Source organism: Ptychodera flava, chromosome 10 (assembly GCF_041260155.1).
Source record: "Ptychodera flava strain L36383 chromosome 10, AS_Pfla_20210202, whole genome shotgun sequence".
Lineage (NCBI taxonomy): Eukaryota > Metazoa > Hemichordata > Enteropneusta > Ptychoderidae > Ptychodera > Ptychodera flava.
Window position 1 is genome coordinate 25,539,887 of NC_091937.1, and position 18,106 is coordinate 25,557,992.

At 36.9% G+C, this 18,106-nt stretch overlaps 1 protein-coding gene and 1 long non-coding RNA gene across 2 annotated transcripts; one reads left to right on the forward strand and one right to left on the reverse strand.

Moving 5' to 3' along the window:
- Positions 1-1,182: 1,182 nt before the first annotated feature.
- On the reverse strand, positions 1,183-8,609 carry LOC139142328 (galactosylceramide sulfotransferase-like). The gene is made up of 3 exons (XM_070712237.1): positions 8,369-8,609; positions 4,763-4,902; positions 1,183-3,016 (listed from the first exon to the last, which is right to left on the reverse strand). Exons 1-3 carry the CDS (start codon positions 8,387-8,389, stop codon positions 2,125-2,127), a joined length of 1,053 nt encoding a protein of 350 aa, XP_070568338.1. The 5' UTR covers positions 8,390-8,609; the 3' UTR covers positions 1,183-2,124.
- Positions 8,610-9,948: 1,339 nt separating this feature from the next.
- On the forward strand, positions 9,949-17,685 carry LOC139142329 (uncharacterized). Its single transcript, XR_011554358.1, has 3 exons — positions 9,949-10,337; positions 13,443-13,582; positions 17,557-17,685. It is a non-coding gene; the product is annotated as an uncharacterized lncRNA (long non-coding RNA).
- The last annotated feature ends 421 nt before the right edge of the window (positions 17,686-18,106 follow it).

Below are 18,106 nucleotides of genomic sequence, written 5' to 3' on the forward strand. Positions count from 1 at the left end.
TTACAAGAGTGAATCTGCCAACATCAAAACAGAATCTTCTTAGAGAAGTTCTGTGGTATAATGACAATATTAAGAATGAAGGAAGTGTCCTCTTTTATGACAAATGGTCAAAGAGTGGAATTTTAAGGCTTAGGGACATCTGGAATGATGACAGAAATGACTGGCTTCAACAATGGGAAATAATTGCAAAAATTAGAGGAGGTACAAATAGACAGGTACAAGAGGAAATCAAAACAGAGTATGAAACACTCCTCAATGCTATTCCAGATTCCTGGAAACAAACCATCTCTTCAAACATCCAAAATGAAGAAAACTATGATATTTTAGACTTAGAGAATTATGGTCTGACAAAAAGTGAGGTCAAAACCAAGTCACTTTATTGGAAATTAGTTGATAAGAAATGGCATGCAGTCAGAGGTCAGATTGGTCAAAAATGGGCTGAGAATCTAAGTCTTACTGACAGTTACAAATCTACTCTATTCAGCCGTCTTAATTCAACAGAAATTGTCAGCAATTCAGTAAATGATTTAAATTGGAAGATTTTCCATCGAGGCCTAGTCACAGGAAGCTTGGCCAAACTTTCAATTTAAGTGATGGGAAATGCCATATTTGTGGCCAAGAAGAAACACTGGAACATATCTTATTTGAGTATAAATATGTTAAAGAAATCTGGCAGAAATGTATTTCTTTCTTTGTCAGAAACCACAACTTTGATAATAACATCAATATCAAAAGATTAGCAATTGCAGGAATCGAAAATGATAATAATGCAACATCTGACATTATTTACTGTATTACTTCCTTTGTAAAATATACAGTTTGGAATATTCGAAATTCGGTTACTCTTGATGGGATTAAAGTTTCCCTTCAATCCTATGTCATGCAATTGAAATGTTATCTCTCCTCATGGATGAATACATTGTATTTCATTTATAAGATGATGAACAAAACTGAGGATTTTATCACAAAGTTTTCAAGCCTTGTAAGACTGGAAGGAGAAGAATGCATCCTGAATGCATTCATATGATGATCTTTGTTATCAAACAGCTAATTTTTGTTTTTTCAGACAATATTTTGTTTTTCAGACAAGACGCATTGTAATTTTAATGCATTCACTGTTATGTAGATTTGTTTTATTTGTGACTATGTTGAAATAAATTTATCTTTTTCAAAAAAAAAAAAAAAAAAAAAAAAAAAGATCAGTATACACGCTATGTACATCTAACCATCATAATCGATTACTCCTTTATTTTCAGCGGACGACACCCATACCACCCATTCATATTACTTGTTAAAATCTTAAGAGATCCGCAGTTTTTTAATGTTTTGATTCTGTAATCATCTTCCAATGTAGCGTAACACAATCATTGCGTGTACGCTCGCGGCGTGCAGACAACCAAACTGAAAGAGGCCCAGTGACTTAATGTCATTGACACATATGGTTCTTGATAAAACACAAGGTTGCTCTTTAAAGAAAGTGCTAAATACTTCGATTACATTTGTAAAGTTTTTCTATTTATCCATCCTCGAAGCCTCCTGTTGCAAGTCACGAAAATTCTGTTCCTCTAATCTCCTTAAAAACACGATCTCGGATGACAAAATAAGTTCAGCTAGCCATAGAAGCTAACCTCTTCTACGTTCTCCTTGGCAACCATCGGCGAGGTAAAGACATATTATAAGCCAAATACTTGAACACGGTCTACAGTGAACATAACATAACAAGTCAATTGGCATAAAACCGACGCAATCTTTACAGATTTTGGCAGGAGCTCAATTCCTTATAATTTAATCTCGGTGATGTCGCATCTCCCATGCCAGTCGGGAAGACGGATTAGTTGCCTGAATACGATGCGTTAAAGTGCATAGGGCTTCAGGTCGCTAGCTCCGCGTCCGTGGCAGAATGAAGTTTTTATGATGTTCAAGGTGCTCTATTTGGAAAAGGACGAATTTAGTCAGTTTGACCTGACGAAATGTTTTGTCGTCCGGCGATCTTGTCGAAATATGACCACGTATTTTCATTTAAATCGTTGCAAAGAGTTGAAGAATTTGTTCTTAGCACGTTGACGTATCGGGATTTTTCCTTCCACCAACTCTGCCTTTCAATGCATGTATCTTTCAATTCCTCTAGGCGTGTTTTGAATTCCTTGAGATCTCTTTCAAAACTTTCTCCATAAGACTGTATTTTCCGCCACAAGGTTCGATTGAAATGATCATACAACAGTACGTCAGCATTGTTCCACTGACGTATCTTCGAATTAGATTTCTCGGTGTCTCTGTCGGCTCAAAGTGGCGAACATTTCTCTTAAAGTATAGGACATCGTACATGCTCCAGCAAAATTGTCTCTTCAAAAGTATGAGAGATTCGTCAAAGTATTCCGTTATCAACACCAAGTCTAGGTCCGCCTCTATGCGAGATATGAAATCACTGATATAAATCTGGTTATCCATTTCTTGCAAGGGCAGACCTAGGTCAAAACTTTGTGGATTTCTATCTGCTATGTAGACATTGCTGTGCCCTTTTGCAGTGGCGTACTTTGATGAATGGCTGAGAAATTCTGTCATATGTGCGTATTGATCTTTGGATGACAGCCTTTTGTTCTTCATGAATTTCCCTTTAAAGTTGAAATAATGAAAATACGAGGTAAACTGTTGAACTGGCTCTCGGATAATTGTGATGTAACCTGGTCGTCCATACATCAACGCATCAAAAATAGATCGATTGCGATAGATCACGTGACCAGCTGATATGTTGAATTTATAGTTTTCATAGTCACCCTGGCGAACGCCAATTGGCGGGTACATGCCGGGCAACGACTTCAAGGTTATGGGTACCTGTCTGAAATGGCCGTATGATTGGTCGTGAGTGAACAAGAATGACAACTGGTTATTATAACCGAACCTGTATAATAGAACGGCTAGTGTACTGCTCGCCGTTTTATGAGTCCTTAGGAAAACCAGGTTCTTCAAACTTTGGCAGGAGTCTTCCATTGACCTGGTGGCACCTGGCGAAAACCGTCTGCATGGGTAGAGAAAACATGACACATCTTCAAAACGAAACACAGTTAATAGTGTTTGCTGCTAAAGTGTACAAGTAAGTAAAGAGTGACCCAGATACGTTAGAGAACATGCACAATAACCGCATGGGGCGGGAGAGAAAAGGGAAGCAACGCAAAAAAAAAAAAAATGGTTATAAGGGAGGGGGTTTAAATATAGAACCATGAGAAAGGCTCAACATCACTCTGAACGGGGCAAACAACACTTTTTTCAGCAACCAGTTTTCTGGGGTTTCCCATGAAACAGCTGTGTTTCGATGACTAATGATCATAAACACTTTGTGTTTGTGAGCACTACATGTATAAAGCTGTCTGTGGAAGCGTAGAAATGAGGAATGACCAGGGTACTAAAAAGGTAGACTAATTGAGGGAGATTCATACAAATAACACATTAATATGTTTTGATCAAATTATTTCTATACCATATTTGTTTTAAACCTAAAAACTTCTAATAATTAGCTTGTTCAAGTGGATTACAAGTCAGTTCAGGTTGTCAAACATTAAACAAATAATGCACGAAGGGAAACGAATTGTTCATTGTCTGAATTTCTGATTGCTGGTAGCCATAACTTGGCCCTACTCTCGTCAGTGGCAGAAAAAAATATCGTTTTATCTGTTTTCAACTTATAATGGTAACGACAGATGTCTAATCGTGCACAGTAGTAGAAAGGAGAAATCATTTCTGGAAAACAAGAAACTTTTGCATTTTTTATGGTTTGATCACTTGTCCATTACATTTATTACACAGATTTAAGGTTCCAAGAAAAGAAATTGACCTTTATTCTAACAATTCTCTGGCGGTTAATAAGCTCAGAACTCCAGTAAATTATACATTTTCTTAAAGCCTAGATACAGGGAAACATTTTGGTAACAACAGTGTCACCATTGTTTACATAACTATCACGTGAGAGGTAAGTTGTAAAATCTTTCAAAAATCCGTTTTCCCTATGTTTTGTCTCAATACTTCAAAATATCTGAGTCAAACTTGCTGGAATGCAAGCTGTCACAACGCTCTTCCAAAGTGTGTCTCTGATTTTTTTTATCTTGTTTAGTTTTTTTTGTGTGTTTTTTCAGCACAGTTTTAAAGAAATGAACTAGGGTTAAATTCACCGCTCTGGAAGTTTTTTGGCATAAAATTGTTTAAGAAGGTTTTAAAAAATTCTGAGACATACTTTGGAAGATCCTTAGGACAACTTGCACTCACACGAATTCAGCCACATATCTCAAAGCATTGAAACAAAACATAGGGAAAACTGATTTTTGAAAGGTTATGCAAAGTGCCTGTCACGTGATAGTTATGTAAACAATCGTGACACCATTGTAACAAAAATGTTTCCCTATATCTAGGCTTTCCAAAAATATATAATTTACAGGGGTTGTGATCTTATTAACCACTAGAGAATCTTTAGCTTAAAAAGGGGTGTTTCTTGTCTTGGAACATTAAGCGGGACCGAATACATGCATAAACCAACCCTTCGGTTTACAAGGTATTGCCAAAGAAAACGACCCATTTACACATGTTACACATTTATGCAAAACTATTATCAAAGATATCAAGGTTTTAGTCCTTTGAAAGTTTGTGTGTGAAGACTGTAAGCTAGAATTCTTTTCCTATATTCCCTATTTTGATATGATCAATGTTTCAATTATTTTCACACGGTGAATGCTTTTGCTGAACTGTGTAACTCTAATTCTGGTTAGCGACTTACCCTGTCATCCAGTACAGCGACCTTGATCCGTTGAATCGAGACGTGGCAAGCCATGGGTTCCGAGCAGTGTTTATTAGGTACAGGTTGACGAATAAACAGCATAATGATAAGCATACTAACCCAAATACTATTGCACGCCTCTGAGAGTGAAGAAAACATAAGTGTGATTGAATTGATTTATGCCCTTGACCTTGACGCTTATAAATATGTTGGATGATTAGAAAAAAAAAAACTTTTAAGATTTTTCAGAACCTTAATTCAACATGACTCAGTGGTTTGGTAGAGTATTAATGTGTATTCTGTATACTCAGATACTCAGATAGATAAGGAGTTTTTCGGCGTATTTTTAAAAATACTAATTAAATATTAAATACTATGTTTAAAAACGAGATTTGATACTCATACTTATGATGATCTTTGTGTAAAGTATGGTTCATTATAATTAAGAAGAATATATTTTGACCTTGTATTATACACAAATCAAATAACCCTATTTAGTGTCAACTGATTATCAGTTGGCATACCCATCAACCATAGAACAGAATGAATGGTCCCAAAGGAAGGGCAATCGTCCGATGCTTTGTTATTGTGTTTACTAAGTTTTCTAATTTTCTGTGATTCTTCTCGGAATATCACACCTCTATCACATCTGATTTCGAAATTTGAATTGAATAAAATTAACAATATGGTTATGATGACGTGATGATGATGCTGATGAAACACATGAATGAAGGTTTGGCTAAATATGTCGCTAATGATTTGAAACAAAGCACTATCATAAATATTTTTTTTTAATTTTGTACAAGCTAAGATCTGATTAACTTTTTCAAGACTTTACAGCATCTGTAGAAATTCATAATGTTGGTTTATTACTCAGTTGCGCTGCTACGAAGCTTACTCAACTATTTTCAGTAATGTCTGTTTGATCATGCTGCAAATGCCGTCAACTCATAACAGAACAGTAATATATATTATTGAGGATTACATGGGTTTATGTGCCCGAGAGCAGGTAACAATTTGCCCGACGCCAGGAGGGCAAATTGTCTCCTGTTACGAAGGCACATAAACCCATGTATTCAAGGCTATAATATTTTTATTAGTTGCATGCCTCTTCACAGTAAACGCTACTACGACATTTAGTTACTTGCAGGGCACTCTCAAACAATTTTACCATTATCGACCAATATCTTTTAAGGAAAGTGAAAATAGCTGTGCGCGCATGGATAATTTACATCTACCAGAGTGCCGAAAACGTCGAAGGGCTTCACCGGACTTGGTAACTATGGAAATCGGTCAGTACATCGTTCATATGGCCCGCTAACTCCCCGGATGTTCCTACTCAAATCAATGCATTGATTTGCACACACCGGGCATGTAATAAACAGCGATGGCCGTTCTCGGGTTAATGTTGTCCATCAACACAGCCTGTGTTACAATAAATGAAGGTCATCGCACAATGTAGCCTAAACTTTTGACTTCCTGCCTATACAATGTGACCCTGCTGCAATAACTAAGTTCGGAAAGCTGGCTCCTTTGCTTCAACACAGTAACTCTTGTGTGTTTGAACGCTAATCAAGCGAAGAAGGATTTGGCGACGAGGACGACAGAAAACGTCACTTCTACACTACCGTTCATGTTATATCGTTATATCGTCTTACATGTAACTATTAGTATCTCCCATTTTTATTTATTTCTCCCTGATTTACACTGTGGTTATGTCTCTACCTCGCAATCACATGTAACATCGCCATCAGAGTCACAATCATAATATGCATTTATCGTCATTTTTTTGATAATCACTGTCATCATCCTAACATGTGGCACTGCTTGTAACAAAAGCAGATAGAGTTAATTGAATACACCCTTTCAAACCCGATTGAAAGTCATGTTTGTTATAACTTTTTTAAAATTATAAGCTGACAGGTTTTCTCTATAACCATTACGATTTACGTCTTTGACTTATCCCTGTCTATTGCCTTAGTTTCGGGCCGTGGACCGTCGGACACCAGTTTTAATGGACTATTGCCATGGTCCCCAGTCCCCATATGAAAATGCTTAAATTGCTTAAATTAATGCAATTTTATCGTTCTAATAATGATTGTTGATTTTCATTCTAAACTTTAACAACTGGTAAATTTGCTCCTTTTTGTTCGGTGCAATAAATGAAAGGTAATCAAGGTTTTGATCATGCTAGTCCATATTATGACCGTTAAAAAGTTCTTTTCGGCATTAAGATTTCTTTTTAGCGTTCTTTTTCTAAAACTTTGACAATATTGACCTCCACACAATCACTCATTCCGTTGCCATAATGTATTTTATGTACTTCGGAACCGCTATGACTCAAATGGACTGTATGATATAACGTGGAATCAATTCCAGCAATTGTTAGCATTCAACTAATAAGGCAAGTAAATCACCAGGTCCACGAAACATTACGAAAAACACTGATAAAATCAATAGTGTAATCTCGAACCACTAGTTAAGTGGTGGTACCAGTTGTTCAGAATGGGCAAGCGTACTCTGCTAGCGTGCTACACCCGTCAAAATTTAAGTGACAAAGTATAGTTGTATGGTAATTCAGCAAGCTGCAAAATTTCTGTTGTGAGTCAAGGACAAGTGTACTGTCCTTTCATCATCTGGGTAACCGACTTGTCATATTTGTATATGAGATCTCCGGTCCTTACATACCATTGTGAAAATTCCGGTCTCAATAGCTTTAAAAATAAAAAGCTCTGTCTCACTTGAAAGCCTTCATATGAATCTCAAGCGTAACAGTATCTAATTAAATGTGAAATGTATACACCATAAGCTGGACCCGACGGAATGTAACTGATAGGTCCTTTCGAACTTTAAACACAGAAGGGGGAGTAACGCTGCGTTTAAAAAGTTGACTGGACCAATCCACCAACCTAAGGAAATTGTTTATCTTTGAATAAGTGTTCCCAATTGAATTTTTGTTCCGATTTTCTGTAAATGCTCATATTTTCAAAGGAATAGCTTGAAAGTCATTTAGTATATAACCTACAAACCACAAGACGGAATTATAAATAGATTCGACTGTTTGGTGATTTGTTTTTTATTGATCTCCGTCACGATTTTGGACGGTAGTTACTGTTAAACATGACCTTGTACTGCAAACTCCTTCGTTAGTACGACGTCTGTGATTGGTGGCGAAACGCGGCCGTCATATTGTTTGTTTACATTGAAGGTCTACCTGCTTTGCTCGGGAACGGCAGTGCTACAAGGGTGCGATAATACGGGAATTTTGGTATCATTAGAGTTGCGATATGCCATCCCAGCATACTTGATTTCATGTATCTCTCACAAGATATGTATTATCAGTCAACGTGATCTACATGAACGCTTCACACTAAGTAAGGAATGCCCTTTACCGAACGCCAAAACGCGTTTGTCCTTGTATGAGCTCCTCCCGCTTTAGGACTAATGAACGAAAACGTGAATTCATGCTCGAGGGAATTTGCAATTACGCGCTGTGCGTCCGGTGTTTACTAAAGTTCCAAATTCCTTCAACATGATGATGAAAGTGACTTCGCCAATATGCAAAAGAATATACGACTGGGAGAGTGATCATTTTCGGTGCCTCACCTGTTTGAAAAAATGTAGCATAATTCCAAAAAGGAGACACTCGTCCAATAGCTGTTTCCCTTCGAATGCCCCAAATAGAAAGGCAGCTTAGAGCATGGTTGACGCCTGTCATCTATGTCTACTCAATGCCGTAAGTTGTTTTTCGTCAAAAGGCTGAATGTAAGGTTCAAAGGGCGTGACCCGGTTTAAAGAAGAGTTCATTAACCGGACTAAATGTCTTCTTGGTCAATGTCATTGTAAGAAATAAAATGTCTTTCAGTATGTCAAATTTGGATGGACAATGACAGAGCTCGACCATAATTGTCAGATTTTCAAGGGCAAATTTCACCTCTTCGTATGAATACAGCCGCGTACAAATGCGTACCCTTGTGCTTTCAATGTTGTGCACAGTGTGATAAGAATAAAGAATCTGCAGTTTTCAATACAACGAGCCATAGAGTCTGATCTGCATATCAAAGATTGTACAGATGAAAGGGTCCGGTGCCTCGTCAAAGTGCTTACTCATTTGAAGTGTGTCCCATTACTTGAAGGATTGCACTGTACGTTCACTTCAGATTGTCGTTTGGTGATGACCGTTAATAATGTGGATTCTGTCAGTTTGGGCCCTCTTTATAAAGAATTACAAGGGCTTAAAGAAGTAACTTATCTCATCAAAAATGTATCAAATAGTCACATTATTCGAGAGCTTATTAAAGTGACGTCATTTTATTAATTGTTACATTCAATAATTTGAAAACTAATAAGAACTGAAAACATACCTTGATGGTGAGCAGCACCATATCTTAATATGGACTACATGCATAAGATTTGTCAGCTAGGGAGTACGACAATGTTTAAAAAACTGAAAATGCATATACAGCTGAAAAGATATCCATGTTACTTGGTTCTATTACTTGCCCAATCGTCTTCATGCTTTACAAGAACAACACAGCAGGGCAGAGAGAAATTCATCTGTTGACTCTAAAGGCTTCACAGCAACTTATTAAAATTGAACATTTCAAGCTCTTAACATTTCTCGGCTGAATACTCAACCTGACACCGCATTATTTGCCATCATCAAACATTCCAAATACATAGGCGTTATAATAACATACAACATTTCGACTAATAAAATTAGAGGCTGGTTACGCAAAACTCTTACCGATTTTTTGCTTTTTAGAAGTTATGGACAAACCTTAAAATATACTTACAAAATAGCCTGATATCCCCTGGAATAAATATGACAGATAAAAGAAGAAAAACAGCAATAACGTCAAGGACTGGCATTCACAATAACACTTTAAATTTCCGTATTATGAATTATAGGGAAAGTTTTCGATTACACTAATTCACTTCAATGATTGCAAAGCACATAAAACAAAACATATATTTTTAAAGGATAACCATGAATATACACAATTAAAGATATATGAATCCTTTAAGTTTACGGTAGATATTTTAATCTGTATGTCTAAGTGAATCTATGAAAATAAAACCCAATTCTACGATATCATTGACAGTAAGAAGTCACGTGACAAAGCAATCACAACAATAAAAAAGAGATTTGCCTATAGCCAATCCTTCACGGACATAACCTGTGAACAAGTTGAGGATATACCAGAGAGTAAATAACATATGACAAGAACACTATTTGGAATTATTTAGGCTGATTTTCACGAAGCGGGCGACCTCGCTGTTCCCAGTCTACACTCTATCGCCGTTGTTAATATTCAATGAGGCGGAGGCCTTTCATATTCCGCACCGGGGTTCAGAGGATTCGCTATCAGTCAACAGAAAAAGCAGACCAAATTAACATTTTAAAAATTTTAGTGTCGAGGAAACTCCAAGGCGCATTTTACCTGAATGGATTGACGAAAGCACAACAGTACCTGTGAGATGAAAACATCGCCTGGACGAAAAGTGAAGGACATATAGCAGATCAGAACATGCGATTCATCTGTAAAATGAACTGTGACTTCTTTTAATTCTGGTAAGAAAACAACCTTTTCAAAACGAGTTATGTACATGATGGACAACTATACAAAAATGCACTTCTTATCCATAGCTCATAATAAAGTTTAAATTAAAATGTAAAATTAAATCTGCTAAAATCACACAATCAAATAGTACATGATTGACGACAAAAGTAAGATTATGCAAGTACTGGTAAACGGCAAAGGTGGCTATAAGTTAGTGAAGGACGGTGAACTATGAAGAGTACACGAGGCCATAGCTAGGACAGGACAAAAAAGGAAGGTCAAAATGGTCTTTTGATAATCATGGGTTACCTATGCGAGTCAGAAACCTAAGGTCGTTGATGGATTATAAAGTTTGTAAGAAACCAACAAAAACCAAACACAAGCTTATACACGAACGTTTCTTCATTTATGAAATTCCCACCAAATCGAACATTTTCGTCACTATAAGACTCAATGTTTTTATTTGGAATATTTTAACACACCTTCTTTCATGTGTTTAAGAGAAAAAAACTAAAAGCCTCGACCTTTAACATAAAGAGTAGCTTTTTAATAATTTCCAGCACCTGCAAAAGATCCCCGAAATATGCAAAGATTCAGTAAAAATTTTCACAATTCATTGCAAACAAATCGCGCTTTAGGGAGCGTTCAGTTATTACGGCGGGGGTGGGCCGGCAAAATCCAGGGAGGGGGTCACCTTAAATTTGAAAACTGAAAAGGGGGGTCACATATTTTTCAAACACCTCAGGGGGGGGGCGTCACTTAATTTTCATAAGTATTCGTCCCCTCAAAAAGCAGTTTCAGTGTTCAGAAATATTCTGGGAAATAAAAATGATTCGCTGCATGATTTCACTCTCTGAAGTCATTTAACTGCACATCTGAACAAAAGTATACTTATCCGTCACATTAACATCTTGTCTTGGAAACTCTGAGGGCAATGAACAATTCCTATTACTATACATGGGAAATTATTTAACAGTTACCTACAGACTACAAGTACCATGAAAAGTGAAATTATACTTTTAGGTGAAATTCCAATATCATAATCGTTGTCCACATCTGAACTTTCAAATACCCTATTTCAATCAAGTACATTTGTATCAATTGTCAAACACCTATAAAAAGACACATTATGTTAGTTCAGCATTGTAAACATTTTTCATAGTTTTGTCATAGACTCCAATATACAGTGAATCAACATTTCGGTGAAATTCAGAAATCCAATTTCTTGCACTCATATCAACTTTTAACTGTCCCAGTCTAACTAAGTACTTTTAAATGAATTATCAAATGTCTATAAATTCACAGATTTAGCAAGTTTTGTATCGGAAAAAAAATTATTCATAGTTTACTCATAGATTAACATGTATAGTGAATCAATATTTCGGTGAAATTCTAAAATCCTTTTTTGCACACATATCCCTTTGCAACTACCTTAGTCTAATCAAATACATTAATATAAATAATCGAGAGTACATAAATACACATATTTACCTATTTTTGTATTGTAAAAAAATCATTCATAGTTTCCTCATAGACTCCAATGTATAGCGGATGAATATTTTCGATGAAATTCCAAAATCAGATAACTTGTACACAGAATATGCACCTAACAATCATATTCTAATCAAGTAAAATTATGGTAATTATCCAACGTCAGTATATGCACAAGAATAGCAAGTTTTTCATTGAAAAAAATTATTCACAATTTTATTATAGACTCCAATGTATAGCGGATGTACATTTCTGGTGAAAGTCGAATGTCAAATTTTTTGTACACATACTAGTTGTATCAACCCTATTCCAATTAAGTACATTAATGTCAATTATCAAATGTTTATAAATGAGTAGCTATTGATAGTTTTTACTGAAAAGTATAACATAGTTTTAGTTTTTCTCGTAGACTACCATGTACAGTGAATCAACAGTTGACTATCAATTAAATCCAATATATCAAAATTTTGTACACGCTTGCGCAAAATATTGCTATCCACCTGTAATTGAATATTAACACCTTGTGAGTTTGTAACGGGGTCATTTGAAAAAATATGAGAATCTTTTTTGGTTTCTATCGCCCCCTCCAAAGGTGTTTGTGTGTGCAGCTTTACTCAAGCAACCGGGGGGGGGGGGGGGCACTGGACAAATAGCTTGATATGCGTTCAGTATATTTGGGTAATGTGGAACACAATATTGATTGTATACGTAACATATCTCTGTATATGGAACATTTTAATACGTTGATATGCGTAACGTACATGTATATCTAAGCAGATCAAGAGTATACGAGCTGCAGATCTTTGCACACTAAGCGTACACTGTACATTTGCATTTTATTAGTATACGTACCTGCATACTAAACGTACTTAACGCATTTGACAAATGTACAGAGTCAGTATATGTGTGTATATTATTGTATATCAAGCATTTTGCCCTGGGGGGGGGGGTGAGGGGTGATTGATGAAATTTTTGTCATCTTAAAAGGGGGTCATCAATTTTTCTCTGCAATGGTTAGGGGGTTCACTTCCTTTGACTGATGCGCAGGAAGAATTTGCCGGCCCACCCCCAGCCATACTAACTGAACACTCCCTTAGACAAATTGGATAGAATACTATTAGTCTGTGTGACTCATTGTTTTTCAACTATGCTTAAAACTGTGAAAATTGCTCTGAATAGGTCAAACTCCATAATTTACGATTCATTAAACCTTTGTCATGCTTAGCCTCGAAGGAAATGAATTCATACGTACACTCTAGCTAGGGGTGACATCCGTATATGTTGAGCTAACATTGTTGTTGACAATTGTGACGAACGGGAATGTTAGTTGACAATTAATTATTTATAACAATGCACATCTCGTTCACATTATCAAAGGAACATCGCGGAAGTTGAAGGGTTAGGTTGAAAGCTTTGCCTAATTAAGTGTTATGTTATTAAAACTCGAGGTAAAATTACTTTGTTCTGACAGTCACTTTTTGCCTTCTGGTAATCTGTTCGAAATATGATTGTAAACTCATGTTCACATCTTTGCAGACCTTAGAAGTGTTTGCTTTTAACACGTTGACATATCTAGATTTCACACGATTCTGTCCCTCAATACATTCATTTCTCAATTCTTCCAGGCGCTGTCGAAAGTCACGGAGGTCTCTCGAGAATGTGGGTCCATACGATTGTATTCTTCGCCATAAAGTTCGATTGAAGTGCTTATATAAGTACACGTCAGCATTGTTCCACTGAAGCAGCTTCATCTTCAGATTCTCAGGTATTTCAGTCGGCTCAGAGTGACGAACGTTCATCTTAAAGTATAAGATATCGTTCATACTCCAGCAAAATTGTTTTTTCATAAGTATAAGAGACTCGTCGAGGTATTCCGTCATCAACACAATATCGAAATCTGCCTCTATTTTAGCAATCAAATCACTGATAAATATTGGGTTGTCCATTTCTCTTAGAGGCAAACCAAGGTCAAAACTTTGCGGGTTTCTATCTGTTATGTAGATATTTTTATTTCTGTTTTCAACACCATATTTTACTGGTTCGTTGAGAAATTCGGTCATATATGAAAATTGCCCCTTTGCTGAAATATTGGCTTTCTTCATGAATCTGCGATCAAAGTGAAAGAAGCTAAAATGTGATATAAATTGCTGGACTGGTTCGCGGATAATTGTAATATATTTTGGTCGTCCATAGATGAGAAAATCTAAAATAGATCTATTACGATAAATCACGTGACCTGCGGATATGTTGAATTTATAATTCTCGTAGTCACCCTGACGAACACCAATTGGCGGATACATGTCAGGTAACGACTTCAATGTTATGGGTACTTGTCTGAAATGGCCCAGTGGTTGTTTGGCGGTAAATAGGAATGACAAGTTCCTATGGTAACCAAACCGATACAAAATGGTGGCTAATGTAGTGCTTCCTGTTTTATGAGTCTTGATATAAACTATGTTCTTCAAACTTTCACAGGACTCTTCTCTCAAGATGGTACCTCTAGGCAAAAATTGCCTGCTGAGTAAAACAAAATAGGGACATTAGTTGAGCCAGTATGAATATGTGAAACATCAGAGAAATCGTTAACTCTTAATGAGCACACAGTAGAAGATGCGAGGTAGATGGGTATTTAACATAAATAATGATCATTTGCATACAATTGTTGGTCCAAAATATGCTCATTAATATACTAAAATAATGCACTAATTACCAAAAATGATATTTTTGCATTTGTTTACCCTTAATTTGCCGCACACCGAACTACACTATCCCACAACCCCTGGTTCGATATCGTTTCTGACTTATTTGTTACAGGTGAAGAGTTTCTGCACTTTGTTTTTATTATTGCTATTTTATGAGAAAAATGAATCACCTTTTGACATTCTATGAAATTAATTTTCTGCTCAAATACTGTGCTCAGTCGAAACAAACAAAAATGTTTTGCGAGATGTTTATTCTTATCCACACTTCAAGATATCGGTGGAACGAAGAAATGCATTCTTAGATGTACCGTAGTTGACGCAAGTGTGATGTTTTTACATTTTGGAACTCTGGAGGTTTGAGCATTCCAACTTTTCTCCACACAGAAAGTGAACAGATTGGACCAGTCACACATATCTTAATCCTACTGTTCTCAATGTTTATCTCGTTAATATATCTATAGCACGCTTTTAGCACCTTTTTCCAGATTCTTGAAACTCATTGGCTGTTTTAGCCCTCTTGATCACCCCTATTAAATGGTTGTGTAGTGGAAAGCAACATTGCCCTGTACTTCAGAAAAATAAAGACGTTTATGTAGGAAGGGTCAGGTTAGGCTACTCTCGGTTTTTTCCAGTAACCATGGGCCATTGTCAACGTAGTTGTCGCGCCATAGTTAGCTACGATGCTGTGTGGAGCTCTGTGTAGATGTTCCGTTCGCTGCGTTACACATACTGGACGAACACAAATCACTCTACACAGACTTGTAGGTGGCTTTAAATTTTGCCAGGACCAAAGACTACATGTACAATGAAAGAAAGGTCTTGACTACTGTACTCCGGCGCCTACACGCGCACTCGTCCAATCTGATGCGCCTACGGCTTAGTCATAGCCGAGCTCTCTTGACTCATATACCGGCCGTAGGGCTGAAAACTGGCAATCGCACATCGGTTGACATCATCCATGACAGAAACTTACTTTAAGTAAATACTAGAAGTAACCTCTGTGATGTTATTTTTCGGTCACACGTACGTTAGTCCATCGAGGTAGAAAAGTTCTCTTCTACCTCCATGGTTTGTCGCTCGCTACGATCATGGAGCCAGAAGCGGAGCTAGTACTTTCATACTAAACGGCAAGCTTTGTGTACTTGATGATTACCTGCTCATTGTGTTTTGAATGTCGTTACTAACGGCTTTGCTAGGTCTACATAGTTTTTCCCTATTCGATGAACATTAGTTTTGCATCAGAAGGGAAATTTGTGAAAACAAAAAAATTGTCTTGCTTAAATCGGAATTGTAACTGTCTTACGCGTGACACACCGTAGCCTTAATTCACTGCCCTAATATGAGGCTTGTCAGCCTGATGTAACAGTCATTCCCCTGATTTCCAATGCACATAATTGTGTACATAAACAAGAAAAGTAAACTCATGAATTTTAATAGACGTGTTGGGTGTGGCCGATTTCGACCAAATAGGCCATAGCCACCACGTCTAAATCTGTGTGGGGAAAAGCTGTCATGAGTACTGTTTACAAGACTTCATAAAAACAAATAAAAAATAACAAAATACTATCAATAGACATTGGCATTTGTCCCTCTACAGTCAGGGAAAGTTTACTTACATGTAAGATAATATCATCAATGTTCTGCAGCGACCTAATCGGTATGAGAATTATTCTGACAAGTTTCGTTGAAAAAGAGGTAGTGCTCTTTGCGACATGATGCGTAAGACAACTCACCTTTCATAATTCGTCATAAAACCGAGAGATATCGATCCATTGAAATGTGAGAAATTCAGCCATTGCTTTACCGGGATTTTTATCGGGTACAGATTGATGAATACACAGCCCAAGAATAAAAGACTCAGCGCAAACGCTAAAGGTCGCCTCTGCAGAGAGAACAATTAAATTAATCAAGTTAGACATTTTCGCTTTAGGTCATTAACCTAGCAGAACATGTATAAGTATATTGTATTTGAATAATTGGATAAATGGACATGCTAAAACATTGATTAATTTGTAAAATATACGTAGAAGGATATGAATGAAAATACGTTAGCAAAGTGTTAGGTCAACATGAAGCTTTATGATGTTCGCGCCCCAAAAGTGAATCTGAAACTTTTACTCAAATTTTCCGTGTGAAAACAGTAACACTTTCTTTTCCGAAATCAAAATTAAAATAAGGGGTCACTGTGTACATTTGTGTACAAGATAAACAAATCATCCAATATTAAACCACTCTTGAAATTCAAAATGGTGGCCATCCGTGTGTTTACTCCAAGGAGAAAACTTAAATTTCATATTTTAACAAAATAAGCCGGTAAAATCTTTTGTTACTCCTTGACCTCACAAATGAGTCTTATATGTGGGGGTCCTACACTATGTAATTGTAACAATTTAAGGGTCCGAATATCTGTCCCCGAGTTGCAGTCTTCCTTTACTTCAAACGTGATTGTTTATGTTACATGGCTGATCGCTGATGGCATCGGTGACATGGGGACTTAGTTAGTGACCACTACCTATCTGACTTACAGATTGATATATGGCGGGTGCCACATGTGGGGCAGGATGCGCTTACTATTTTCGAAACACCTGACATCACTTCTTGGTCTTTTGGCCAGAGGTCCATATATCTTTCTTTCATGAATTTGACTTTGTTTGTGTACCGTCTATTTACTGTCTGTTCTGTGCTGTTTTGTGTCTATGTTTACAACTATTGTCTTACGAATTTTGACCTAGTGTTATTGGATTATAGAATGATATGATTGCGATTATGTATAGTAAATAAAGATCTATTTGGTTCACGGCTAGAATATGATTGTCAACCTGAAAGTGACTTTTCGATTTATATTAAAGATGACGAGCTATTGCCGTGATTGATTTTATAAGATGCAATTACGCCAAGTGTGTACAAATTGCAAAAGATGCATTATCCTGTTGTGCACAACATTATCATGGGCATTTTAATATGTTGTCACGTCTGAACAGGAAACGTTGGTATGTAATATTTGGTTCTTCTTTTTTTATTGTTTACTCTACTGGAGGATTGCAGACGTAGAGCCTACCACAACTCTCTGTCATGCAGTATATTCGTGCATGAATCAGTGCAGCGTGAAGTCACGAAATAGTGCTAATTAATGTTCTTTCGGGAGAGCCATTCGCTTCAAAAAAAGGTACGCTCGAACAATGTTCCATTTAGTGTGCGACCAATCTGACCTTCCCTACTTCAGCCACAAATGTGATGGTAGTTATAACTCTAGCCCGATATAACGCTGGACAAGTGATGGTGAAAATACTGGGCATGTAATCCGTGCCAGTGTCACAAAACTTAACAACTTAACCCGGTTATTGAACCACGCGTTTTTATACTAGGGATCTGACCGAGCGGTTCTGTCTTTTGCTAGCTTCTCCGCTAGGTGACTGGATGCTATATGCTTTAACCCCTTGACTACCTATGGCGCCGGATATATCCGGCGCCATATTGAATTACCATATACCTTGAGTGCCGGATATATCCGGCACAGTTAAATAGGCGTATTTGCTTCATTTTTGTCGCTAAAAATCCCGTAATGTCGGCGTGCAGCTTGACTAAGA

Coding starts and splice junctions, on each gene's coding strand:
- LOC139142328 (XM_070712237.1), bottom strand. CDS start 8,389: ATGCTACATTTTTTCAAACAG. Junction 4,903..8,368: donor TGCTACATTTTTTCAAACAG/GTGAGGCACCGA, acceptor CTTCACTCTCAG/AGGCGTGCAATAGTATTTGG. Junction 3,017..4,762: donor TCGCTGTACTGGATGACAGG/GTAAGTCGCTAA, acceptor CTACCCATGCAG/ACGGTTTTCGCCAGGTGCCA.